The 27,691-nt window shown below is 36.7% G+C and overlaps 5 protein-coding genes across 6 annotated transcripts in view; 1 reads left to right on the forward strand and 4 right to left on the reverse strand.

Moving 5' to 3' along the window:
* LOAG_17751 (ubiquitin carboxyl-terminal hydrolase) overlaps positions 1–8,273 on the reverse strand; it is a gene marked incomplete at both ends in the record, with an annotated part of 9,602 nt that extends 1,329 nt beyond the window's left edge. The window contains 23 exons of the mRNA XM_020450411.1: positions 490–619; positions 731–831; positions 932–1,156; positions 1,561–1,638; positions 1,714–1,965; positions 2,440–2,600; positions 2,703–2,943; positions 3,036–3,173; positions 3,261–3,391; positions 3,549–3,693; positions 3,883–4,003; positions 4,114–4,306; positions 4,446–4,578; positions 4,883–5,107; positions 5,190–5,298; positions 5,450–5,538; positions 5,704–5,916; positions 6,049–6,203; positions 6,700–6,738; positions 7,033–7,135; positions 7,403–7,498; positions 7,861–7,946; positions 8,168–8,273. Of these exons, the coding sequence (XP_020305916.1) occupies positions 490–619; positions 731–831; positions 932–1,156; positions 1,561–1,638; positions 1,714–1,965; positions 2,440–2,600; positions 2,703–2,943; positions 3,036–3,173; positions 3,261–3,391; positions 3,549–3,693; positions 3,883–4,003; positions 4,114–4,306; positions 4,446–4,578; positions 4,883–5,107; positions 5,190–5,298; positions 5,450–5,538; positions 5,704–5,916; positions 6,049–6,203; positions 6,700–6,738; positions 7,033–7,135; positions 7,403–7,498; positions 7,861–7,946; positions 8,168–8,273 (3,270 nt within the window). The remainder of the gene's footprint in view (positions 1–489; positions 620–730; positions 832–931; positions 1,157–1,560; positions 1,639–1,713; positions 1,966–2,439; positions 2,601–2,702; positions 2,944–3,035; positions 3,174–3,260; positions 3,392–3,548; positions 3,694–3,882; positions 4,004–4,113; positions 4,307–4,445; positions 4,579–4,882; positions 5,108–5,189; positions 5,299–5,449; positions 5,539–5,703; positions 5,917–6,048; positions 6,204–6,699; positions 6,739–7,032; positions 7,136–7,402; positions 7,499–7,860; positions 7,947–8,167) is intronic.
* Positions 8,274–9,841: 1,568 nt separating this feature from the next.
* On the reverse strand, positions 9,842–12,792 carry LOAG_03616 (VANG-1 protein). Its single transcript, XM_020446371.1, has 6 exons — positions 12,462–12,792; positions 12,128–12,385; positions 11,440–11,935; positions 10,749–11,002; positions 10,444–10,653; positions 9,842–10,213 (listed from the first exon to the last, which is right to left on the reverse strand). Exons 1-6 carry the CDS (start codon positions 12,603–12,605, stop codon positions 9,992–9,994), a joined length of 1,584 nt encoding a protein of 527 aa, XP_020303275.1. The 5' UTR covers positions 12,606–12,792; the 3' UTR covers positions 9,842–9,991.
* A 1,512-nt stretch (positions 12,793–14,304) lies between these two features.
* On the forward strand, positions 14,305–17,654 carry LOAG_03617 (hypothetical protein; the record flags this gene model as incomplete). The annotated part of the gene is made up of 8 exons (XM_003139154.2): positions 14,305–14,675; positions 14,849–15,012; positions 15,373–15,503; positions 15,622–15,918; positions 16,003–16,142; positions 16,230–16,440; positions 16,828–16,958; positions 17,510–17,654. The coding sequence occupies exons 1-8, from the start codon at positions 14,542–14,544 to the stop codon at positions 17,652–17,654; spliced, it is 1,353 nt and encodes a 450-aa protein (XP_003139202.1). The 5' UTR covers positions 14,305–14,541.
* Positions 17,655–19,108: 1,454 nt separating this feature from the next.
* On the reverse strand, positions 19,109–20,774 carry LOAG_03618 (adp-ribosylation factor; the record flags this gene model as incomplete). Its single annotated transcript, XM_020446372.1, has 6 exons — positions 19,109–19,177; positions 19,246–19,485; positions 19,830–19,973; positions 20,332–20,409; positions 20,535–20,641; positions 20,771–20,774. The coding sequence occupies 6 exons, from the start codon at positions 20,772–20,774 to the stop codon at positions 19,109–19,111; spliced, it is 642 nt and encodes a 213-aa protein (XP_020303276.1).
* Positions 20,775–22,702: 1,928 nt separating this feature from the next.
* Positions 22,703–25,173, reverse strand: LOAG_03619 (the record flags this gene model as incomplete). Of its 2 annotated transcripts, none has more annotated exons than XM_020446373.1 (4): positions 22,703–23,132; positions 23,672–23,806; positions 24,237–24,355; positions 24,793–24,847. In XM_020446373.1, the coding sequence occupies 3 exons, from the start codon at positions 24,351–24,353 to the stop codon at positions 22,917–22,919; spliced, it is 468 nt and encodes a 155-aa protein (XP_020305917.1). The 2 variants fall into 2 exon arrangements, with proteins under 2 accessions (XP_020305917.1, XP_003139204.1); XM_003139156.1 differs by lacking the exon at positions 24,793–24,847 and adding an exon at positions 24,984–25,173 and having other exon boundaries at positions 22,917–23,132.
* Between the last annotated feature and the right edge of the window lie 2,518 nt (positions 25,174–27,691).

Here is a 27,691-nt window from a genome sequence, read left to right on the forward strand (position 1 = left end):
TAATATAAGCACACCTAATATCAGAAATTTCGAACTACTTTATCAAAATAGACCAACAGGTAGGAGATGTTCGCCAGGCCTAATAGTCACTTCATCTTCCGGTATCTCCTCAACCCGTACCTGCAATAGTTCCGAAGATTCTTTTCTAAAAAGCATGTTAATTTACTCAAATAGCTTGGTGTTCTAAAAATCAAAAAAGGAGAAAATGCTAGGCTGATCCCAACTAAATTAAGATAATTTGGACAAAAGTTACCAGGATCTTACGGAATAATAATGTATTATATTATAAAACCTTCACATAAATACCACTATTGCTTTAGCATAGTGCGAAATAACATGGCAGAAAATGGACAAACATAAATACGCTATATACATACAATTACTGTATATAGTTACTCAAAAAGCATCTAAATCTTAAAATGTACATTCCATATTATAGTATTATAATAAAGGCACAACCACAGAAGTCGAATACTTGCAAATTCATACTGAATGAGATGGCAAACTGACTGCGTAAGATGTATTGCCAATCTTCGTATAAATTTCACTGGCAAGTGTATCATTAGTGAAAACGTGGTAAGCCCGTAAACAGTGTGATGCCTGGCCTACGTAAACAAGCCTGAAAGATTAACGGCAATTTAAGATAACGCTAACAGTAATAAAGTTCAATCGACAAATGTATGTTTACAAGTAACGCTGGAAGGCCGACAAATAATAAATTTGAAATCACCTCAGTAATTTAGTTCCGTTAGCTGAAAAACGGAACTCTCTCTGCGCCTCATCCAAAATTGATTGAACTGTTCCTGTTTTCTCGGGAAAGACAGTTGTTTCCTGGAAACTCGTAAAATACACCGCTGTCAAACTCTTTGCCATTTTGCTTTCGCATAAGCATATATAACAAAATTCAGGAAAAAAAAGCAAGCAACTATACCGTGATTTGCATTTTTTCATCCATCATCTGCACTCTCATTTTGTAACGTCTTTCGAGATCACTCACAGAAATGGGCATCTTTGTATAATAAACGCGATAGCGTTTCTGCCGCCGAGGATCATGCCTATGTGGGCCTGTCAATCCAAGAAGATCCTTCACCGAATAAACCCGTAACTCATGTTCGTTTAAATGATTGTTGGTTGGTTTCTCATTGTACTGACTTACCTGCAGCTAATTCGTTAAAATATTGTCATGAATAGCACAACTTCACAACTTTCTGCAACCAAATAAAACATAGTACAGAAGACATAAGTTTCACGGTCCTTTCAACAGGATAAAGAGTGCCTAAATATGACCATCTGTCTGGAAAAGAAATGAAAGACAATATTCCCAAAAATTTTTGCCACGGGTGCTATTTGACCCACAAAAAAGTTCTGACGCACCCCATCCCAACACCTCACAAAAAACAGTTGGTAAAAACGAATAGATCTGCTAATTCCAAAGCGAATGGGCAAACCACAGCAGTTCTTGTAAAGGCAAAAGGTCAATTCATTTTTATTAATAATGATATAATTTGATGAATTTTCAAGTTAAATCTCATCTGAAACAAGCTCAGTAATACAAAATACCTTCCATAAGAGAATATGATCTGCGGAACATCCAATACCACTAGCAATCCATTGCATCAGCTGTCCCATGGTCCATGTCTGTAAAATATACTACATACAAAGTTAAAAAGTTTAGAATACCTACAAAGGAAACCAGGATTTTAAAGGGGTAACCTGGCTTATTTCTCCCAGTATTGGATCGAACTGTTCACTGAGAGGTGTCCCAAAACCTTCTGGATTCTGCAATGCCTCAATTTGCATAGCATTATATTTTGTAGTGTAATACAAATGTGCGTTGTTTTCTGTGGTTGACTTATCGGTTCTTTCGAAGACTAACAATGCACCATCAACCAAATCCACCAATGCGTGATCTTGTGATATCATATCATCTATGCACAAGGGACGCATTCGTTCCGGTGCAATCTCCTAAAACTTGTGAATGAAAGTAGCTTACTGCTGGAAAATAATTTCGACCCACTTCACTGATATGGATTAAATCTGCGGTCCTTTTAAAGCAAATCTGAATTCTTTTTCTACAAAAATTAGTGTTTACCAGGTTTAAAACAAGAAGTCGGTATATGTGTGTATCAAATCTAATATGTATCAAACCTACTTCATGAAACAAATATGATACAAAACCAACATGTCTTTCACGAGTTCAAAAATTGATTTCCGGATGACATACTTTTCTGCCCTGCATACACATAAACAGGTAAGAAAATACTTGCAGTAGTGCAAGTCGTGTATCAAAAATTTCGCTATATCATCGAGCTCAAAGATGGTCGATTATTGTCGGCAATCTTGTCACTTTTGTGTGGGAATAATTCAAACCATGATTACTTTTTTCGCGCGACTTTGTCAAAAACCATATAAATTTTACTTGTGCGTAAACTTTTATACCTCATAAAATTTCAACTCTGTTCCTGGAGGTAGACGAGCTTTCTGCAGAATTTGTGGCAAATAATTTCGAATCATCGATTTATAATTGATCATTATATGGCCACAAAAGAAAGTCATCTTCTCATCAGCGTCATAATACTTCAAGAAAAACATCATATCATCTGCAAAAGACACAGATCTGATCGCCACATATAAGTAGCTTAGTGAAAAGATTGACGCCTTGACCATATTTAAACACTTTAAAAATTTATAAAAGAACTAACTTGTTTCATTGTATGGCGGCAAACCATTTAGAGAAGTTCCCGAATCCTGTGCAGTCTCGAGAAAAACAATGTTGCGATCACCTTCAAGCACCATATCAACACGATTTGAATGCGGTCGCTCATTATCACGTTTCAGTAACGTCGACGGACGAAGACGATTCAAGGAAAGTGCATTATTCCTTTCATCCCGGATTGTGTTTTCATGTACTTGCCATAAGCGAAAGTTATTTTCGCTAAGATGCTAAAAAATACGATTAAAAATTTCGATGTTGATACACTACCTATTATTGATCTATCTATACAATATATTGAAGACTCTTGAAATCAGCTTACAAACTCTTCTGCAAACAGCGTATACAACTGATCAATAGTCATCTTCTTCTCAACCTTCAGCCGACGAGCTTCATCCAGTATTTTCGGATCGAATAAATCAAACCCCGAATAGCTGTACATATGCTCCTCTAATATCACCTAAACAACCACTAGTTAGAAAAAAAGACGTAAAGTTCAAGAAATAAAGGAACGAAGACATGACAATTATAACGAGGTCAAAATTACAATAAGCTCCGTAAAAAGATGGGCTTCGAGTTTCTCTTTCTTCTTTTTGGCATCGGCAGATTTTTCCTCTTCAAATCGCAGTCGCAAATGTCTTGGAATATCCTCTTCAGTCACCGGGCACAAAACGTCATCTGAAAATGCAAAAACAATAACGTAAACACAAAAATCTGGATTGATTATATTAAAACCCTAAAGTCTACCTTAATTACATTAAAACCCTATGCTTACGCAAAAAAAGCAAAAACAAGGGGTAAATGTTTGAAAGTAAAACTGAAAATGGAAACTTACTTATAGAACTTTTCTTAATATAAACAAGCATATAGGCATTGGTAAATGATTTGCCTGGGAGATCGGGATCATCGCCACCATAATTTGCCTCTATAGCATCACGAACAGAAGCACGAGAAACAACATCATCATCAAATTTGCACCACTGGAAATATGAAATATTTATGTTCTGTTGGAAACTAGACTGAAAATATGAAACACTTGTATTAAAAAAGTATCAAGAAGGTAAGAGAGAAAGTAAACAGTACAAAATGAGTCAATGTAAGAAACCTAAAGTGTACTTAAGATATACAAGCAAAACTAATTCATCCTGATAGCGAACAAGAAAAAGCACCTTGGGTGGTCCACCCAAATTTGTGTTGATAAAAACTACATAATGACCACCGTGGAAATCACCAGAATGTACTAGAACAGCATGGAGCAAAAAGTCCTGAGGTTCTTTTTGTCGCCATCTTCTATGAACGCATTCAAATTTAAAAGTGCAGGAAACTCGAACCTGCAAAAGAATCAGTAATAAAGTTTAAATTTTGCTCAAAACTAAAAGGACACAAGCAACATGGATTACCGATCATTAATTTTCACATTTGCATCCTGTAATGCGTCATATTGGAAACGCATCAACTGCAAATGTAAAATTGGAGGAAATGAAATAAATTTGACGCCTTTCACAGCTGGTTGCAAACCGAATTCCCCAGCATCGTATTTATTGTCGCCATCAAGTATTTCCGCAGCAGTATAATCAGAGAAGGATTCCAGAACTGAAATTAAAACTAGTTATATAGGAAGTACTGAGCTTTTTTTTTGCTTCTTGATTTCTTTTTCAATTTAATATCCGTACAAATTAGGACTTGGAACTTGAAACTTACAGTTCCAACACAGACCATATCAAGAACATACCATTTGCTTTGCCCTTGATATTAAGCTGAAGATCATAGAACGATTCAACCCGATTTGATTCAAAACATACATTTTTACAACGCACGTATGACTTCATTTTTCCTTCAAACAAAGAAGGGATGGTATTTTTTACCTAAAATACAGATTTTTCTCCACGAATTCATAAATGATTCAAAATAAAATCTTGCGAGTCATATAATGTTTTCGAAACAATTTTAAATAGCTAAATCCAAAAAATTTTTTTGCTAAATCCAAAAAATTTTATTACGAAAAGCAATAGTTTGGTATGATCACACTGATCACACAACGACTAATTAAGAATCAACATTACTGCAACCATTTTACTGGCTGAGTATCTCATAGGAGAAAGCTGAAAAGAATAAACTGTTGATTACCGATACCGAACATATTACAAATCACAGGAATGAAAAAAATACCTTCGTTCCTGACATCTTATTTTCTAAATTATCTAGCAGTACACGGCACAACTCTTGTACATCGTGCTGATGAAATGATTCGACACTATCCCATCCGAATGATTTTGTCAGCTTTTTTGTGCCAACAGGTTTATCCGAATTTTGCAATTCATAAAAAACACGCTGCATAGCCAAAGCTACCGAGGTTTCTGGGTCATCATTTTCAGTTGGCATTTGATACACAGCCTAAAAGCAACAAAAATAAAGAGTTCTATAAGAGCTGCTCTTTCAAATACTAATAAAATAAATCCTAAAATTTGTTGCCAACCTTCCTCAGCTGGTTGGTGAAGAAGAAAGTCTGCAATATCGAATTCATGTAACACGTTGCACCCTGATTTTTAAGACCAATGAAGCCAGCGTGTTTCTTGCTATCCCATCTAAGCAGAAAATCTTTCATAAATACAAAAAGATAGAATTCCACAACCTTATGGATGGAAAAAACTAAAGCTGTATCCGCATTATGTGCAGAAGTCTGCATAAAAGTAGCAAAAACGTATGAATAAAGGACCAAAAAAAGTGAAAACAAACTGTACGCCGTGAGGAGCATCAGCCATAACTAATACTTCCAGCTTGATAGTATCATCCTTAATATAACCACTTTCAGGGTTCAGAAGTGTCTGTAAATTAACTATATTCTCCTGTTTGCTAATGATCAGATTAATAACAACAGATTATTCACAATAAGATTAAAAACACAAATGTTGCGATATCTGGCTTGGGTAACTGGGATAGCGAAATTACAAGATAAGCACACAGTTCGTTAAGAACAAGAAACAATTTACTTCACATGGGAGAAACTGTGAATATCCCCAGTCGTTCTCCTTTTGATAGAAAGTGTGGTTGATTCTTCGTACATGGTTCTCAACTCCGGGTTTCTGTGACAAGACTGTGAGAACAGCACTTGCCGTACATGACCAAGAAATCGCTTCTGCTTCGCCGTTACATTGCAGAAAGAAACCAAACGCACGGCCTGCTGATCGGCGTTCACTTTGAAACTACAACTTGACAGTATTTCAGAACACAACGTAGGAGAACATTTTCTGGCCATTTTCTTGTTCTTTCCGAACGTTTGTGGAAAAACGACAACAAAAGCATTCAGATATAATAGAAAAATGAGAAAACAGAACTCTATTCTGCTCTCGCGGCATTGCCAAAATCCTCCACGGCAGACCTCTAACAAATATCGGTTCACTCAATTTTTGGTGGGTTTCAGATGAACCACGAGCAAAGTCACTGAAGCGATCAATGTCCATACGCAAAATTCCTTCTGGTTTATATGGATCTGTAACTAACATTGAAAAGGTTTAGAAAGGAAACATGAATCGGTTAATTCCAAACACAACGCTTTACTGAATGCTTCCGGACATCAATACACTTTCAGTAAGGTTCAGTGGGAGTTATTTGCTAAGTATCAATAAAAGAAAAATTACCGAGAAGTTACCTTATCCATGGATGGATATGGAAGCGGAAGCGGAAAGCGAGGACATGAAAATTTACTAGGGAAGGTAAAATAACCACGTTAATAATCTGCAGAGAGAAGGAAATAGAGTAGGGAAGAGGAAATTAACTGAGTGCTAAGTTAGCTATGAAATATAATGCGATCATTTCCTGACCAAAATATTCAATTCCACATTAGACGATAAAATGAGCGCGTAATGAACAGTAACGAGCTGTTCGAACTCCAGCAATATTTAAAGTGATTACGGGAACAGCTTCAAGTCACTAAATCAAAATGAAATCCAAAACTAAAATTTCAAAAAACCGAACGAAATTCATACCATCTTCTTCACAATCTCCGGATAATGGAGAACCATGTCCTGGAAATAATAAAAATTAACGATTTGTGGATAACAAAGTATGGCCGTCATAATGGCCAACAGAAGATGCAAGACTTTAAGAGATACTGAGTAGCAGGAAAATAAAATTCAATGAAAAAAAACCAAGCATTTATCCATATCCATTTTAAGTAAAATAGATTATCTTCTCTTAAGTTTTGCAAGATAAACTTGCTTCGCCAAAGATAAAATGGAACCGTTCTCCATTTTCCGTCAAAATAAACTTTTCACCAAGCTTTCTACACAGACAGTACGATAAATCATAACCATGCTCACCTTCATTAACATCGGCTGTATCCATTGCATCCTCCTGATTGTTGCGCTGTGTTGCTGCTTTAACGAAAGTTACTCTCCCACGAGCATTTTCTTTATTTTCATGCTGCAAATATTCGAGATGAATAACCTTGGATAATCAAGAAAGATGAAGACCACACGAACCACTGCACTCTCTAAGATAATCAAACCATTAAATTCTCTAAAATAATCAAGAAAGATGAAGACCATACGAACCACTAAATTCTCTTCCCATTCAAATCGTCACACATCGGTATTGATAATACATAGGAAAAAAAAGAGTACATGGATAAGTTGAAATGAAAAGTGATGCTTCCAACGAAAGAATAGGAAGCAACCAATAAAAACCCACTTCCTCAGCGAATGGAACTCCGCTATCAACATCGTCATCTGTATCACTGTTTTTCATTTCCCGTCCACGCTCTCCGCTCCCAAGATCGTTTGTCATCTGAAAAATGCATGACCAAATATTTTTTCTACAATAAAATGATCCAGAACACCCAACATCTCAATGCTTCACATGTTGACTGCAAAAAACAAAAACTTTTGCAAAAATTCGCTGTCGAGTTTCAAAGATTGCAAATTCCACCACGTCTCCGCGGGAAATTTAATGATAGGGTAGAAATTCAAAGTTCAAGTATGGCGAAGTTCCACTAAATTCGAAGGGGAAAAAAACCTCTCCTACACTTTAACTGTGTTCCTAATTTAAATGAGACATGATCACTTTCAAATACTTTGGGTACTATAGTATCACAGTGCAGTCCACAACGAGGTGCTTGATAAGCACACAGGTCCAGAAAATGCGCCTACCACCAACTGTCGCACGCAGTAGAACTGTCCCGAAGACAGTGCGGACGCCCACTCACCTTCCTCGAGAACCACCACCTCCTCCAACCCTACAATAACACGCACCAATACTTCACGACTGCTACTTAAGCTGCAACAGTCATATAGTGAAGGGTACTGTAACGGCGAGTTTCGCCTCAAGTACCAAATAGAACAGAACAGCTCATGCGTGTGATGTTCATGCGTAATATAACGGAGTCGTCTTACGGACGTTACTCTGAGATAAAGACATCTCGGAAGAAAGTGTCTCAGAGATGATTATCGGAGAAACCAGAATGGACTCCGCAAAGTTCTCGGTTGCACTTTGAAGAATATGGCCACTCCACTCCTTTTCTTTCACTGTAATCCCATTGCAAAAGACACTCACTGGTATCCATCAACGACGTCACTGCGCTGGGTTGGAAGTATCGACTCTACATCTATTCCCTTCGTTTTAATGGACGCGGTCCCTGGGGATTATCTGGAATATATTCTGATCGACCGAAACATCATCTCTTGATGGTGCCGCTGTTGCGGTCCATGGCTAGAACCCCCTTTGTTTGTATCCCAGTGCGCTTAGACCAGTGATTCCCTACCTTTTCCAGGGCATTTCGGATGTTTTATTGATAGGAGGGACTGTGAGGTCCGCAAATGATAAGTCCTTTTAATTTGAAAACAAGTTTTAATCAAAACTATTGACGTATAGTTTATCAAATATTGATGAGGGCAGCCCCCGTCTGCTTTCTAACTGCACTGCCGTCCTCGTGGACCACATTTTAGTCCTCGCAGACCACTGACTGGGAACCACTGACTTATATCACTGATGGGGGTGGACAGACTGCCCAAAATGCGACAGCCTGTTCGATATTATGTCGGATATTTCGGAATGTCCAACATGTCGTGCTCCAACACCGAATTAACAAGTAGTCCCCACCACCTCAGATGGGTCAAACAACACGACAGGGTTACTGATGAAGTCAGGTCGACCACTTTTCCACCACTCCATAATGCGCATTACTGTGAATTAATCACAGGTAGATCGCATTGTTCTTTAACAATCGGTACCTACCGACAACCACTTTATAACTTTATCAGAGAGTACAATCCGAAACTCTCATTACTTCTATTGCGTTTAATGTCCTATGCTCCTACTTGTTCGTATTTTCTGGCACGAAAGAATCCAAAAAAAAAAAAAATGGATTTTTAGTCTACTTTAAAAATTAGCAGAAAAATCCGAAAAGAAACATACGAGAAACTACAAAATGATACTCACATTCTTCTTTAAACGCTTCACGAAGTCTTTCCTTACATAACTTATTCAGTTAAGGCTGTGCATCTTGCCATTCATAAAGGAATGATAGTAACAGCAGGATAAATAATTATGAATGAAACACAACGAAATCCAGTGAACAGGCACAAAATTATCAAGATAACATGGCAGTACAGACAGAATGCACAATTCAAGATGATCATTGTATTGTACAGAGGAATACTGACGATATGAGTATCAAGTTCAGTGCATGAAATAGCTATTCATTTAGGTACAGATGTGAAATGTATGAATGTTTAATTCATATAGAAATGGAATATTAAACAGCAGTGGGCAATATATAAGAAATGCGAGGAAGAAAAGGAAAACAAAGTCTCCTCATAACAATAACGTAACAATCTGATGAAATATTTCTTAAATATCGAAAATAAGCACCAATCATGAAACAACTATAATCAATATTATGCATATGAAGAGTCAAATGAACTATCTGATAAAGTAATGGATGCATTTTTAAAGTGATATACAAACACGACAAACGAACCTAAAATAATGATGCGTAATATATTTGCAGATGCTAATGAGATCAGATGGATATTCCGTGCTCAAAACTTGGATTTTGACCATTACATGCTCATGTAATCAAACTAACAAAGAATTTTTCAAATCAAGTCCATGTTATTTGTACATAAAAAAAGGACAAAATAATCTAAGCTATGCAAAAATTTCACAACATGCAAGTAAAAACCGTAATGCACAGATATCCCAACGCAGCAGAAAACTGAACAAACCAATATCCAATTGATGCATAACTTAAAAACCAGTGGAAAATAAGTCAAAATGTGGCTAAACATTTGATTCCGGAGTAATTTTTAAGGCAAATTTTGATGTCGATGACTGCTGTTCAGTGAGATTAAAAAAAGGAAATGAATGAAGTGAACAAAGCAACTGTACTCCAGCATCATCATCACGTTCGTGACAACGCAAAACAAACACTGTGCCATGCTTAATACCGGCAGATGCTTGGACATTGCATACAATTGACCACTTTGTTTCCCTCACACGCTCCTAAAAGCATCAATTCATTACACATCGGTATACAAATCATCCACTCTTGGTATACATATAGTAGTCCAACGCAAAAGTGCATCACGAGTTCAGTAGGGAAGTACTGAGAATATATAAAACATCTAGCGACAGTTATGAATCAAAATTAAAGGAACAAATTTTCCACTTAGAATTTTCAGTCTATGATAGGAAATAGCAAAAATAATAAGATCTAAGTTAAGAAAACTAACTGGAAAAGGGAATTTGGAAGAGAAAAATCTCTGTAAAAAAGTAGCAGCTGTAAAACGAAGTGAAAGACAGCGAGCAAGATGAGCAACAACTTGATCAGCTGTATGTCGAGGTTGCTGTCGGGTAAGCTTCAAATACTTATTCAATGGCCTAGCAATTGCAGAAAACACTGCTTGCGCTGCCCCAAGTGCTTCCATAGGCTCTCCCAAAACCTGTAAAAATTCATGATTCTGTGGTTTCGTAAACTATGTAGTCCTAACAGTTTTGACACAACGAGACTTAAAGAAAAAGTTTCCGAAAAGTATACCTTATTTTGATTGTTGGTCGTAACACTTTGAACACTTGAAAACGCCTCTTCCGTGGTACTAATCAAGCGATATTTTCGTTTTTGAACTCGCCGTTCCCATTCTACTATTTCATGATAACGTTCATTGTGTCCACCGATTCGTCTTTTCGCGGCAGCCTCCATGATTGCACGAGCATTAGCTTCTGTTATAGTACATTCGTTACCCAAACCTTCGATGTCATACATCTTGAAACCTCCAGTTGATTGTGACACACCTAAACTATTTACTTAGAGATAAAACGAAGAACCTCTTGACATTAAGACTTCTTCCACGACTAGGAATGTTGTTTCCAAAGGGATGCAATACTGAGTAAGAGGTAATAAGCGTAACAGTACACCACTGCCTGTTTGAAAATTTTTGGAAAGAGAATTATTGCCAAGACAATAAGGTTGTCAAGATCAACCTGCTACGCTGCACACAAGAAATTAAATTCCAAACATCGCCGATTCTATTTACTACGCTACATTCTACTCTTATTTATAACATCGAATAAAATAGCAGAATCCAAATGACTGGCATAAGACAAAGCTCCCAATTATGTAATCAAGAATAATACGACAAGGAACAAAAACACGATGCTAAATAGCAAGGAAAGATCTTTCATATTAGAAATTAGTAGCAATAGTAAAACATAACATGAGAATAACTTGCCAGACCGGAAATGCATTGAACCACCGTTGAATGATTTGTCCATATAGGGATTGTAAGATGGGAAAGTAGAATAATACATCCTGAGAACATGGACAGCAGCTTCTTGGATACTCATTAGACCAAGGCTGAAAGTTCGACTTTCTCCATCCGGATTCCTTACAACGCTAACAATGAATTCTGGCCTCAGTGCCCGCAGCTCCAAAAGGATGACCGTAATGTAGTGCAAATAAAGCATCGCATCGAGTAATGAAAGAGCAAAACCGACAATGACATTATAACTGCTTTCTTTCTCGAATAATATACGAACAGAATAGAACAACCAGAAGGCAAAAAGAATGAATAAAGCTAAGAATGCTAAAGCAGCACGATGAAAAAATAGACGCGGCATATCCGCTGAAGCATGCCGGAAATACATTGCCCAAAGTGCGCCTAATAATAGCAATGTTTTTACTACCAAATTCAACAGCAGTCCTTGGCAATCAGCACCACACAATACCTGCAGATTTCGAAATCACAGCGAAGCATCTCAAACTACATCACATGTCAGGGAATCTGGTGATGACAGGTACGTGCTATTTTAAGCTGGTTAACTAGCGATTCTCGGATTAAGTATTTCCCTAACTTATTAGATTTTCCGACGTAAATATATATATATATATACATATACGTATATATAGAAAAAAAAAACCTCTGGCCAGCCGAATCCAACCTGATACAAAATAATTGGTAAAGCAACCATAAGAGATGGAGAAATAATAGCCAAGAATGAAACAAGCGAAGCACTGAGTAGCCAAAATATCCGAGAACATCTCCTAGCAACAACACGTCCAACTGGAGCTACAAGTGCTCTTTCCGCAAGACCGCTATAAGAGTGTTCACTTGTATTACCAGTTACAACCGTGGTATTTTCTGCCCAGTTATCATCGTCGGCCGTCAATTTCATGCCCTAAAAAAAAATTTGCGGGTTGGATATTAGAAGGTGAACTAAATGAAATAGAAGCAGCACTTTTAAAAAGAAATACCTCACTTGCAGCCACCGAAAAACTGGGAATAAAGGAGGTACCAGCATCTACTGAACCAGCACATCCGCGTGATAAATTTCGAACCATTCGTAAGTTACGATGTGACGAAGAACGTCGTCCCGAGTTCTCTGACACCAAGGACATGAACGACTCGTTACTTACACATGGAACCGAAAGTTATTTTTACAATCTGTGGTCAAACAAAATAATTACCCACTACTACTGAGAATGAAAAACAAGAAGTTCAAAGCTAAGCAATTCTGAAAATATCCCTTACTTTATGGACGCATCACAATGCATATGACAACTGATGCATTTATTACTCCTGAAAGAACAAAAAAGTAGCAAGTGCAGGAAGCTTCGGGGGAACTGCGAAACGATGAAAATATGAAGTCGCAGAATAACTCAGCCCATTACACTTCTATTGGATTCATTTTTCAACCGATCCCAGATGCATTTAACCAACAGCCAAAGAAACTACTTACGCATTACTTACATAGGTTGCATGAATGACCGACATAACATAAAAACAGAAATGCTGCATGAAACTTCATTTCAAAATTCTATATGAGCACTACAAAAGTATTCAAATGCAAAGCAATTGTGAAAATCAGCAGTTAAGCAGGAAATGATCAAGATTCTTATCCAAGCGCTGCCCTACTTCAAAATTACATCGCTTTGAGCTCATGCTCATTATGGAGAAAAAGACTCAAATTATTAAAAGAGTCATTTGAAAGGAAATCTTGACTTACTGAACAACTAAAACTTATCCACACTCCTTTTCTATACAACGACAGGGACCACTGTCAAGATCAACATCGCGGTCACAATTCATGGAGTTAAGCGTAGACTACGAACCGTTAAAGGCTTTGTGATACCGTGCCTGGGCCGTTAGGAAAAAGACTGTCTCAATCAACTTATTCGTTGGAATAAGAAAATTGGCGAGATGGGAGATATATTAACAGATTGTACATATTGAGTGCAAACCGCGGCATCCTGGTAGTATTGCAACGTGTTGTGTGAGACATGATAGGGTTGAGGTAATTGGGAATTGCAGTTAAAAAGGATGATGAGTGACACGCAGAGTGTTATGTAACAAAACAGCATCCATCGTAATCGATCCGTACGTGATGAATACGCCGAAGAACTGAGGGCTCGCAGTTGCCTGAAATGTCTGGATCAAATGATCTTACAAATTTTGGTTGTAGCTGTCTGAGTGAATAAAATAAACAATGAGGTAAGTATAGACTTATAGAATGGGAATGACAAGACATTAGTGTCTTTTGGTTGTCGTAGGTGAGGGTTTCTAGGACCAACTGCGGGAGCATCACATACTGCTCTGGTTATCATTGAATCAGTAACCCTTTTCATCTGTAATGTTGTCTGCCTTGGGTGTGGTACGGGATAAGGGTGTTACAGCGAATCGTCACAAAGACAAATATGTTTACTGTCGAAGGTTGTTATATTTATCCTGCTTTCAAAAATCAGTCCATATGAGAGGAAGCAGGAGGACGGAGTGCACCGCGAAACTACCTTATCCTAGAACCTTCCATGCCCCAGTACTCACGCATCTTTCCTCTTTTTCATGCACTTTGTGTGCTGGACTGTGAGCCATACTTTTGACTTCAGTGGTTGCAATGTAATAATTATGTTTGTCTTTGGTTATTATTACTTCAGTCTCCAGTCTTGGTTCTGGCACTTGATGTATAGTGCTAATTTAAAGGGTAGACTTGCTAATGACATGTTGCAACACATCGGCTAAGAGCATTCAAGGAACGATGAGTATGATGCGACCAAGAGGCTAGTTTGCTGCAATTAGTTAATATTTATGATTCGCTTTTGTGTTTTAGATTTCCTTTCATGATATCGGCTATTCGAATTTCATCTTAAAACAAATTTCGAGCGTTTAGTACCGCTTGGACTATGTATCTGTCGTGGTCGTCAGTCTTGGTTCCAACGTTCACGATATATCTTTCTTCGTGAGGAATACTTTCATCGATACGAAACGGTTGTTGATTGCTATCACTGACGTAGCGCGAAAATCTGCGGATATTTCCGACATCTCAACACAAACGGCTTAATGGATGCACGACAAGCTGCACAGTTTGGTAATGTATCAAGACTACAGGAACTATTAGATTCTGGAGAATGTACTCCGGATACGTTGGATGCTGACGATTGCTCTTTACTACATTGGGCGGCTATTAACAATCGGTAATTTTTTTTTTTTGTGTATGTTTTCTGGATTCTTCTACGTACTCATCCTTACTTTATTTCAAATATTTCATATGTGCAATATTGCAGTGGAATTAACTTTTAGTTAAAAATTTCAATTCCTTCGACGGATATTTCGTATAGCAAGTTTTGTTTTGTTATCCTTTGTTTAGTTTACCCATAACTCGAATATTAATCGACCGTGGTTGCAATGTTAACGCAGTCGGTGGCGTGCTTGCTTCAACACCACTCCACTGGGCAGCACGACATGGTCACACTCATATGGTTGCTCTATTGGTTGCTCATGGAGCTGATCTCCATCTGAGTGATGTTGAAGGTATTTTTAAATACTTTTTTTGCAGATATTCACTAGTAATTTTATTTGTGGTTTGTCATTCTTGAATATGCTTAATTAGATACTTTTTAAAACAGGATAAAATTGAGCAGAGTAAAAAATAGAATTTTATAGTCACATGAACTTTTGTCAATGTTTTTTGCAACTGTCGTCCAGTTAACCGGTTGGAATATCATTCAAGAATAACTGCATTGCAAAAATCACGATGCTGTTCGTTGAGAGTATTTCACGTGAGCCAGGAGTACAAACATCTAGCATGGAAACTTTTCCACTACTGTCTCAATCACCTCTTTTTCTTTTCCTTATTTTTATTTATTTAACTCAGGTAACTTGACGTTACAGGTTTTACTCCTCTTCATGTTGCTGTACAGTTCGGAAGAACGTCAACAGCTGCATATTTGATTGCTGCGGGACAGTCTGCCGATGAAAGGGATGAAACAATGATGACACCGGCAATGTGGGCAGCGTATAAGGTCTAAAATAATTCTAAAATAAGTACTACTTTAACCGGATGAGTTGTAGTTTCATGAACTGTATGTTATATATTACATTAGTCTTAATTTAAAGGAATTAATGATATTGCGTTTTCAGATTTTCAGTCGCGATCCTCTCCAGATGTTAATAACAATGGGTGCCGATTTGTCTTGTACCGATACAACTTATGCAAATACGGCTTTGCATTGGGCTGTGATACAGGGCAATCATTCAGCAGTTAATGTTTTGATAAAATATAATGCGGAATTAGTGCTTCGTAATCGTGATAATGAAACTCCTCGTGATATCGCAACACGACGAGGCGATGTAATTAGCGCACGGATTTTGGAAAGAGCTGAACGCAGGAAAGGGCTGATCTCTTCGACTTTCATCCAGTATGTGAAGGAAAATGATGTGGGTTTGTTCATGAAGTTCAATTTTTTTGAACCTTTCCAATTATCATTCAAACTAATTTTTTAATTTGGCTATCTTTTATAGGTATTAATATCACGAATAATGTTTTTTCTACCGGTTTGTATTATGGTAGCCGTGGGTATAATTTTGCACATTATTTTGTCGTATACAGTTAAGGCTTTATTGCTATTACTAGTTGGTGTTCTTGGACGAACTGTTTACAGGTACTTGTTCGTACTACTTTTGATCTTAGTCCACAAAAAAAAAAGCTTGTCTTTCTCAAAACACTCGTTTCAAGGATATGATTTCAGATTACTCGCAACAGATCGAAGTTTCTACATCATACCTTTAGGCGCAGCAGTTGCGTCAAAGACTATTTTAGCAGTGACTTGGCTACTGTATTTGCATGCCTTTGCTGGGTGGTATGGGCAAATTAGTTTCTTCATCTTTGTAACAATTGCACCAGTATTGTTTTTGTGGATTATTTTTTCCGATCCTGGTATCATCACCGTATCTCATAAAGTAACTGCTTTGGTGCATATTTTCTTCCAGAGTTTTTCAGGAATTGTTTTGGTCACTCTGTAGAAATATTTTCATTTGGAGGTTGAAGCTGTCAATAATTTTTTCGTCTTCAGTATTTTAAAATATTATTATACTGAAAATGAGTTTATTTCCTTCTTTTACGTCCTAATAAAGTGGAGTTATTGTTTATTCAATGTGATACCGAATTATGGTCTTGCAATAAAATTTTACCCTTAACTACCTTCAAAATCACGTTTGGTTGTCCGCAAATGTAAAAACTCAGTTGTCACATGATCTGTTTTGAACTTCCAACTTATATCATTTTTATATTAGCACTCGTTTTTTCTGTTCTATCATCGTTAAGGTCTATTTACATTGTACTTTCAGGAACGTTGCGAAATGATACGCGATATGTGGGAAAAGGAAAACCAAACAGCATTCTCATTTTGTAGCACATGCTTACTAAAAAGGCCAGCAAGATCAAAGCACTGCTCAGTGTGCGATCGTTGTATCAAAAGGTTGTTTTTATTTAATTAAGGTTCGTGTGGAGATTTAACTGATGTTCCGATTTCAGGAGACAAAAAATGTTCCTCTCCTTTCCTTCTTTTTACTTCATTCTGAATAATTCCCGTAGAACTTGGTTTTCAGTAATCGCTGGTTTCTCCACATCTATGAAATGTAAATAAAATTCCACAATTTCTAAAAACCATAATTTCTAAAAACGTAAGCGCTTTTTCCGTGTGTTGGATCTAGTTGCGTCGTATCTTTAATGTAATGTTGTGACTTCGTTTCCAATTTTTAACTTTTTGCTCTTTCAAACATACATAATACGAAGGACTTGCTATTGTTTCAACCAACACTTCGCTTACAGCTGTTGAGTTTTAGAGGCCATACTTCCACCTCAATTTCAACCATTGCAAAAGGGAAGATTGTCTTGGGAACTTTTGCAAAAATCCGGAACGGAGTCGCCCACAGCCGTTGTCTTTTTCACTGAAATACAGTAGCAACCTCTTTGCTCACTGTTTTCTTTTTTGTCGCACTGAATTACAGTGTAGTTACATGTTTGCAGGTTTGATCACCATTGTCCATGGGTCCTGAATTGTATTGGAGAAAAGAATCATTTGCATTTTGTTTTTTATCTCGGTATTGTCATTGCTTCTTCACTGCAGTTCCTCGTCGTAACTTTCCACTGTAAGCTCCCTTCCTATGCTTAACAGATTCTTCATGTTCGGAACTTAAAACTAAGGTGCTTTGACTATGGGAATCCTACCAGTTTTTGGATTGGAGAGGATGATATAAAGGCTGTCAAGGCAAATTTTTCTCGTAGTATCCAACAATATCTATAAATGGTAGCGATGTACTGTACTGAATGACATTCTCCTGGTAGTTCAAAGGATTGGACTGCCTCCATCCCTATTAATTTACGGGTCACAAGACAGTGGCAATAGAATAACTTTCTACTAAGTATTTTATTGATTAGGTGAGCGAGCTGCAAAACATGAAACTTCGCCATAATCACTGAATAATCAGAGTATAGTATGCGTAATTTACAGTGAAATGCTCTCTTAGTTTTGAAACCGGTATTAAACGCATCAGTTTTTACAAACCACAATCGTTCCGGAAAGGGAAGTCTGAGCAAACATTTCAAACGAACGATATCTTAAAATTTATATATAGTCAGTGGATTTTGTGGATTTTTACAAATACAAGTCATGACAAACATGAATGCTTCAAGGGTTTATGATTAATTGCATAATTTTAAGACTGGCGTGATTCATGTGGTGAGATTTCTCGAGCAAATATTACATACTGTAGTCCCTGGGTGACCTATGTCTTTGTCATAACTCTTTGTCATTTTATATGGACAAGCGCGATGTTCATATTTCAAGTATACCAGGTAAGAGCAAACTTGTTAGGAATATGAATTACATGTTTCACTCCATTCTCATAGACTGCGGGAGCGAATTTATGGAGAAACCTGGAAGTACTTTAAATGTTACCAAGTCTTGTACGCACCGCGAAGCAATGTGCAGGAAGCATATTTCTATGCTCCAAATGAAGGATATGATTGAGGCCGGCAGTACTTTTTTTTCTTTCAGGGGGAGATATGGAAACAAATATGAGCGTAGACACCTCGCCTAAGTGCTGTTCACGATTATAAAAATTCATAAATTGCAGATACTTTGCGAAATGACAACAAATGAAAGACTCAACGCTTACAGATATGAACATTTCCACTCAACCGGAGACTGCTTAAGAATAAAGAGCCCGTTTTCGTAAGTGATTTAATATGAATTTGGTTCGAAGAGGAATGTTACAAAACCGTGCAATCAGGGATCTGTTAGTCCTAGAAAAGTACTGTATTTCGTTTAGAACTTGAATTAGAGGAGAAATAAAAGTGTGTGAAATACAGAATGTGTTTCAGTATAGGTAGCAACTGTTGTGATTCCTGTCGTTTCAGGAAAGGAATTTTACAGAATTTATATAATTTCTGTTGCGGTGATGCCATTGCTTCTTCCGAAGAAGAGAACCTGTTAGACTAATTATGGTTGTCTCAAGATTTCGGTTGAGCTTTTGTATATAACAGTAGTAATTCTGTTGTGTAGTATTATTGACTACAATTACAAAAACAAGATCACCAAGAAACACGATACTCAGTGGAGACAGACTAACATGGTGTATACATGTTGGCTATCAATCGTTTCCCTATTTCCTCTGCTGCAAATTGTTCGATAACCTGCAAGAACTTTTAAAGCAATCATGTATTGCTTTAAAAGTTTTTCCATTATGTTTTAAAATGTTTACATTGAGACGAATGCTTATTTTATGTTTGCTAGTTTCTGTTGCAAATAAAAATGGTGCATACCACTCCATTGCCTCATCCAGTCCTTCACCTTTTGTCGCAGATGTTTTGAAAATTTGAAAGGTTCTCTTACGAAGAGCATCCAATCCTAAACTACGATGTACGTCCGCCAAAGAAAGGCAATTAGGGATATCCTGCTTATTTGCCAAAACCATTAAAACAGCACTTTTCAATTCCTCTTCCTGCAACACAACAGGAATTTTTTTAGTTCTGTTCGCTTAGAATGAAAGCATTTAAAAACTGATAAATATGTCAGACTTGGGAAACAATCTGGTTCACAGTAGGGAAGACATAGCATAGTCACTGTGGTTGAAGCCAATTATGGTCCTTGACACATGCATGGTTTGAAACAACGGAAGCATGAATGCAATTTAGCTTTAATTTTAAGGTTCCAAATACGAGCTATCTGCCAAGTTAACAGCTATGTCAAGGTTCACTCAATTCCTCCAACCAAAGAGCTCTGAGATGCCTTCATTTTACATCCACTGATTTACTTTGGGAATGCCGGAGGTTAAACATCTCAGACCTCTAACATTGATACCAGTTCCTGCTTCGAAATACCGATTCTGTCTTTATCTGCCGAATCGACAACATATATTATGGCATCGGTGTTCGAGTAATAACACCTCCAGTATGGACGAATTGATGTCTGACCACCGAGATCCCATACCTGTAATGCATTACCATGACATGAATGCTCTCTATCCTGATGTAACAAATTTATGTTGAACGCACCTAAACTGATTTTGTTGTCAGATAGAAGAAATACATCAAGGAGATACTGAGTAACATTTGACGAAGAATAATATGGTACTGAAATGCTAAGCCCCGGTTTAAATTTTGGCTTACTGTGGTATATATCCCAAAGCAGTTCTTCTGTAACTACAGTAAAATACCCAGCACAATAGCCTCCGTTAAAAAATGAAACTCGTATAAGTCAAGTCAAAATCAGAACAGACAAACCACAACTAATGCTCAACTTTGATACGAAGTGTTTATAAAAAATCGTTTTGTTTTAAAGAATGTACCTGAAATTTGAGATTCTTATAAATAACTTGTTCCACATTGAAACCTATAGTTGGGATCGTCGTCACAACCTCGCCTACCTTCAATTACGGAAATAATAAACAACTAGCATGTTTCAAAAAGGATACCAGACAACCCCGATTCTCAGACCACCAATCTTTATTATGAATAATGAAATTAATAGCCAAAATGGAAATAAAAACACCTGAAGTCTGTATAAAATAGTTGTTTTTCCTGCGCCATCTAGACCCAATATCAAAATTCTCAACTCTTTTTGTCCAAATAAGCTACGGAAATAGCTCAGCACTCCGCCTGAAATAACTAGACAACTGCTGTGTTTTGGGAGGGTAATAGAGAGGTTCTATTATCATCGCTTTAATTACTACAACTTTTGACTGTATGAACGGGAAGGCGATAAACATAACATGAGAAAGAACTCACCCATCAGTGGAAGCAAATTTCAAACAATCTGAAATTTGTTCGGCTATGAAAGATTCAAATTACATCAAGTAGTGTAAAGGTTAGGAAATATCAACGACCACAATTTAAAACAAAGCGGGAGGGAAAATTTCGAAAGCCTCAAATAAAATGGCCAACATATGAACCAACGAGTTGTTCATGAAAACGAATGCCTTCCATACTGATAATCTCTTCAATTTACAAAAAAAAGAAAAAAGACTGACAGAAATTGTAATTATCTAAACTACTTTTGCATTTCTCCTTTAGTCTCTCTACAGACAATACAGAACTACGCTTTATCAAACAAATTCCTTCAAAGTCAGTTATTTCTGTACTAGAACGGATCCCAACCTCTATAAAATCTCGGTCACTTTTTCCCAATAACCAGCAAAAATTGACTAACAAATTAAAATTAAATAAATCTTACCCCCTCCATACTACCAGATAGTTAACAATTTTCATGCGGCCCAAAAATGTAACGGAATGGACACCACCTCCGACTAACACATGTGTTGGGGAGGATGAGTGTGTAAATAAAGGAATAAGATATTTTCCCTTATAATATAATAATATATTTGAATAAGGTTTTTATATTCAAATCGGTTGTTGGGGAATCGCCTTCGTCTGTGGTGATGGTGATCTGTACAAGAAAACCGACAGAATCGCCATCTGACTACTCAGTTTTCTTGGCAAACGAGGTCATCCGGTTAAATTCAAATCCTTCCGCTTGTTCTACTCACTGACCAACAAATCCGAAATTTGACTGACCCGGTTCCAGGCTCGCTTCAAGTGTGTATGCTTTAGTATTAGTGAACAATCTCTTATAGGTATACTAAGGTTCCAGAAATGGATTCCATGACTTAAAATGTGGGAAAAAGTGCCAACAGTATATCTCCGCGTATATCTTCATTTCAGTCCTAACATCAGTCACAGCCCAGTACTGTCATACTCTCATTGTGTTGTAATCATGTCATATAAGCCTCACCCAGTTATGATCCTTTATCTGATAAGAGGGCCACATTCATACCAAGAAAAAAAAAGGTTGCAGTCTCTTGGCTGTTCAATAAACGCTCAGTTCCTCCTCATTCCCCCTCATCGTTAAAGCCGCGAAAGTACAGTTCCCCGCAAATCCAATAATGGAACATTGGGCTAAAAGTAAATAAAAATATAGTGCAAACTGTTTCAACCTATTTATATACCCGAACAGGTCTCCTCATGTGAATTCATGCAACTTACCTTTAAAAATCAATATGACTATTGTATCCAGTCAACGCATTTGCCATTTTGTTGCGGAAGAACTATGCTTACTCATCTGAATGCTTCTCTCAAAGTATGAATGCTGAGCATATTTATCTTATAATATTGAACAGAAGTATTAAACACATTAATATCGTGTTTTCCAGAACAAGACTAATCGAAACACCACTAATGACGTATTCCTTCAAGAGCTACCTACTACGACTACCAATTTTAAGTAATCAGTTGTAAATATCTGACACGACCATGAACATCGTTACATCATTGGTAGTTAGGATTTTTTAGCCTAATCGATTAAGCGCTTCATACTTACTTGAACTTACGCGATTCAAAACTTGTCCGTTAACGCCGCATAATGATGTGCTTACTTTCCCTCGCTTCTACCATCTTTTCCTAATTTTTCTTTTTCTTTTTTTTTAAGAAACCGAAATACTTTCCCGGATAGTGTGCAATATTACAAAAAAAAAAAAAAAGAAAAAACTCATCCGGAACATTTATCAAAGTTTGAGCAAAAACAACCCTTATTCCGCGATGAAACGAATTTTATAATCTTTTGCTATACACGCAATCTCCCTCCACTTCCTTCTCTCTTTTTCAGAAAACGATATAAACGAAAACCCCTTTTTCACAAACTTAATTAGCTACAGATTACAAAATGCCATATAAACATCGGTAAGATATTTTCCGACAAATTTCTGGTGATGGAGGTTGCCTTATGAAACTACAGACACTGTTTCTCTGATTTCTTACTGGACTGAGGTTTCTTTCCAGAAAGTACGAGCTGAGACTGTGCATTTCAGTTAGTGACACAGAATGCCATTAGTTGATATACACACTCTGGTAACAATATAAATAGATGGAGTAACGGAAATCAAACAAATGTTGGTTGTGCTACCGAAGAACAGCATGATGGTAAAAAGGATGACTTCTTGTCAGAAAGAGTAACACCATCAACATGAAAGGCAGAACCAAGATGATCGCTATCTTCTGAATCGGAATGCATGCTTGATACCAAAAGGCGGTCGCGCATTGCTGCTGCCAAATTATAGAACGCATCATCACAATTAATACCTGTTTTCGCGCTCACCTGTAAATTATCAACTTCAACTGTATGTATTCCAGAACATTTCCCGCCTTACAAGCTCAGTGTTTAGCGGTCGCTTGAATATGATTATTCAACATCTCTGGGAAACAACACTAACAAAGGAAATCGCACCTATCACCTACTGAACTTATGATCTGGTCTTAATACCACTTTTCTCAATCTCACTGAAGCTACTGCATATCACGCAGAGTTATTTAGCAACCCGTCCTAGGCATGCTCTACTATTTACCATTTCCTAAAAAATATTCTCAATGCATGAATAGAATTAGTACACAAAGGAACAAGCAGTTATTACTTTCTGTTCACTACATTTTGCATCTGGTCGAAAATGACAAAAAGAAATTGAAGTCGTCATTTGCTAACTATACAGCAGCTACTTCATAATATTGTTCAAAAACTTTGTAAGAACTGTTTGCAACTGGAACAGTAGGGAGGGAAAGCCGCAGAAATATCAAAAATATAGCAAAAGCGTGAACTGAATTTCCTATCACTATATCAGTAAAACGTTAAAAAAGAACAACTTCATAAAGAGAGACTCCAAGCTGGTTAGCGAGACGTTCAGCGCGTTCAAAATTAACCGTTCTTTTATGTTCTAAATCAGCTTTGTTTCCAATTAACATTAGCACTGCATTTGATGGAGCATGCACTCGAATTTCCTGTAATATATTCAGTTGACAATTCATCATGATATAGTGAGAGAGAACCGCTTCCTTTATTGTTTCTTTTTCTTAACAACTAGAACAAACGCCAGAATAATCAATGATGGAACCTCGGCTGAAACAGCTGTAAAATCAAAAAAATTCGATTCGATAAAACAAAAATTCGATTACCGACAAAACTGAAAATTGGTGGAAAGCAAAATCATCTGGGAACTTGTCTCTTTTTACCGACGTCTTTAGAAAAATTACTTTTGAAGAATATTGAAAGTCAAACAATTTTTCCGGAAAGTTCTAAATTTTGACCAGTGAATCAGTGAATTTAAAAAGAAAAAAGGTTTCCAAAAAATGAAATCCGACTCTAGAAAGAGTTATAATATATTTGTTTATGGAAAATGACTCAACAAATCATTTCCTTCATGAAGCTTACCTTTAACCAATAATTACGCAAATTATCAAAAGATCGCTCGTCTGTCAAATCATAAACACACATTACCCCATGTGCTGAATGATAATATGAATTATAGATTGTTCTATAACGTTCCATCCCTGCAAAATTTTTAAAGCAGCCAATTATTCTTCAAAATATTTCTTCTTCACTAGAATTTAATTTTAATGCTTTAATCTTAAATAATTACCACAGCTGTTTAGTTATTCAGTGCATGTATTGTTTACTGGCAATAATGTGAAAATACAGTGAATAATACCTTACGTGAGGGAGAGGAAGGGCATTGTAAGTAGAATTGTAAATTCTAAGAATCGTAAGGAGAACGTAAGGAATGATTTCATGCTACTCAACAAATCATAAACGTTTATATCAATTCCATGATTTTTCCTGATTCCTAACACCCTCACCATATGCATACGAAGATTTAGCACACAAAGATCTTGAAGCCATAAATTATGTCATATTTAAAATCGGTTGTTTATATATGTGAATAGAAGAGGATAAATTTATTGTTGCTGAATCAGGGATTATGTCAAACCGTCTTTTCTTTCACGACACTACTCATTCTTCGAATCAGGCAGGTTGAACCAACAACTGTTTGTATTCTCATTCAGTGAATCCAATACTCACAATGCAGTGAAGACGTGAATTACTGTTGCTTAAATATCGTATGAATAAAAAAGAAAAAAAATTTAATTAGATAAATGAAATAAGAACACAACAGAGTACCAGCTGTATCCCATAATTCTAGCCGGATTTTGTCACGACCAAGTTTAATTGTCTTCAATTTGAAGTCAACGCCAAGCGTAGTAATGTGATCCTGGCGAAATGAATTCTCAGCAAAGCGTAGCAAAATGCACGATTTGCCACAATTATGGTCGCCAACAATAACGATTTTGAATAAATAATTATAACTCATAATGATAAGTTAACAGTGAATGATTTCTACAGTGTGTTAAGGAAGGAATGCAAAGAATGATGACCCAGTAAGGGTTGGACCAGCTTGTACCTATAGAAATAAATTAGTAAGTAGGCGACGTACGGTCTTTAAATGCGACAAGCAGAAGACTGAAGGAAGATGAAATGATATAAGTGTATAGTGAGGTGATTAATAACAAATCTGGAAATGGTTGGTTGCTTCAGAGGTACGGGATCCGATAAGGAGCACAGCTGCGAAGTAATAAGTGAATGAATCAAATATGTAACAAATGAATAGAGCTATCTCCCTATCAGTCAGTAGTGATAACAGCAGCAACAGTAGTAATAATAGAAGCAATGAACAAACACAGCAATAACATCGATGGTAGGAAACAACAGTATCATTTCACTTCACGAATCAACTAGTCATTAAAGGACTGATCATACGTGTAAGCAAGATGAGGGCGCAGCGGTCATAAAGTGCTACACGAAGGGACGATTGAATGCCAAGTGACCTTTCGTTTGCTCGTTCGCTACATATCTCTCACATTCTCACTTCCTCACATTCTCTCTTTATATACAGAGAAACTGGTTTCGATAACCATCCTATTGACACATAAAGAAAAAGGGGAAGGGAGAGAAAAGAAGAAGAAATAAAGCAGAAGATGCTGTATGACTATGGAGTGCGATGAGCGAGTCGCAAGTTTTTTGAATTATGATAGGAAGAGAACCTGGAATAACTAGCTCGATGACATGAAAAGTGAACTAGACCGAGAAGCAGAAACAGTGTTGCACGCAAGTAATGCATGAATCTTTAGTGCTGGAAAGGCTGCATGCAATATTTTCGCACTTGCTGGAAGATGGCGAACTTTGAATATTCATATTTTCATTTCAGGCTATGCATTCTTGAATATTTGAAACTTCAGACAGCATGATTTTTCTGTTTTCTCGTTACTCGAGTAAGTGTTCCTCTAATTTGAATTCACCATCAGGAAATCTTGAAGGTCCGACCTCGAAGACTCGATTTTTAACACTCTCACCGATGGCACTGTCAAATTTCTTCACTCTTTACCACTTTTTTTTTTCTAACAAATAATACTTTCTACATTCGACTTCCCACTCTCTCTGCCGCTTTTGTTTACAATTCCTCCATCTTTACTGCAAAAATTTTTTCCACTCAACGATTAAGCATTCATGTATTTTTTATTAATAGAGATCACTTAGCGATCGTTGAGCAATCGCTACAGTATCTTTATCATAAAAAATGATTACTCTGAAAATTGTAAGAGATTAACACTTGACACAAATTTACGAATCGTCAGACTTCATTTAAAAGGATATCGACATTGTCGGAATTTATGTGGCATTCTTAATTAATAGGTAAAGTACCCTGGCAATCCAACCTATTTAAAAAGTATCCTGCTGTTGTCCACGGAGGAGAATTGAACAATTTTCTCTGAGGGGATTACTGGGTAACTAATTGGTAATGAAGTGAGCGCACAAAAACAAATGAACAGCTCTGTTGAGACTAAAACCATAATTAAGATCGAGATAGACAACACGCAATAAAGTGATGCCCATTAACCCAAAAGCAAACTTATTTCAAACCAAATATAATTTGGATTTGATTTCCTATTGATCAAAAACGTTTTAGCTTTTGCTGATTTCGGCTTATAAATTTCCGATTTTTCATTTTTTATTACTTATACCGCACCTGCTTATGTTCATTTCCTTCTAGGACAGCAACTGACTTTTGCTTCAGACTATTTCTCTATCGAAAAGCTTAAAACATACGAGAAAAGGCTCATTTCATGAAGTCGACTTATTTGCAACATCTTTTCTTTACAAAATTCTTAATTAAGGATTCAAGTTCAAGGCGAAAATTATTCTGCATTCCAAAACTATTGAGACATGATGAAACAGCGCGGAAATAAAGTAGGCCTGCTTAGTTCTTCGGATAAAGGAATTCAACAGAGTGAGATCCGTACTATACGGTAAGTCTTCAATAAACTGTTCCAAATCAATTTCGAAAACACTTTTTTTCCCCTCATATTTATTAAATGTATAAGTGATCCAACAGCTTCAACGGCGAACTTCATTGTAAATATATTTTTGATCTTATGTATATCACACAGTTCGACTTCCGTATCTGTCAGCTCTCTGGTGCTATTTGTCCGTTAATAGACTGATCTACGAATCTAAAGACTAAATATTCCAAATAATGATGTTTTAATTTTCAAATTGTGCATTCTACTTATGAAGAAGTTGGAGTCCATCAAATCTTACACTTCTGCATCTATTTGGGATATTTTTTTATTCCACATACTTAAGAACTATTGCATAATCAGAAAAATTTAATCAGAAAAATAAGCTTAGTTGTCAGACCAGATATCCATTACCATATTGAAAATTGCAAGTAAGCTTGATTATCGGATCAGATATTCTTTAGAACAGTATATTAGGAGTTGGACAAATGGTTTATCACTTAAAGGTGTTGAAAAACATTTTGTTTTTCTTTT

The sequence above is a fragment of the Loa loa genome (genome assembly GCF_000183805.2).
Source record: "Loa loa unplaced genomic scaffold supercont3.123, whole genome shotgun sequence".
NCBI classification, from domain to species: Eukaryota; Metazoa; Nematoda; class Chromadorea; order Rhabditida; family Onchocercidae; genus Loa; species Loa loa.

Excerpts from the sequence above, each read along its gene's own strand:
- LOAG_03616 (XM_020446371.1), bottom strand. The coding sequence starts at position 12,605 with ATGTCCTTGGTGTCAGAGAACTCGGGACGACGTTCTTCGTCACATCGT. Across the intron at positions 11,003-11,439 it reads TTCAATGCATTTCCGGTCTG|GTGTGTCACAATCAACTGGA; the intron begins GCAAGTTATTCT and ends TAAATAGTTTAG. Across the intron at positions 10,654-10,748 it reads CGACCAACAATCAAAATAAG|GTTTTGGGAGAGCCTATGGA; the intron begins GTATACTTTTCG and ends GAATTTTTACAG.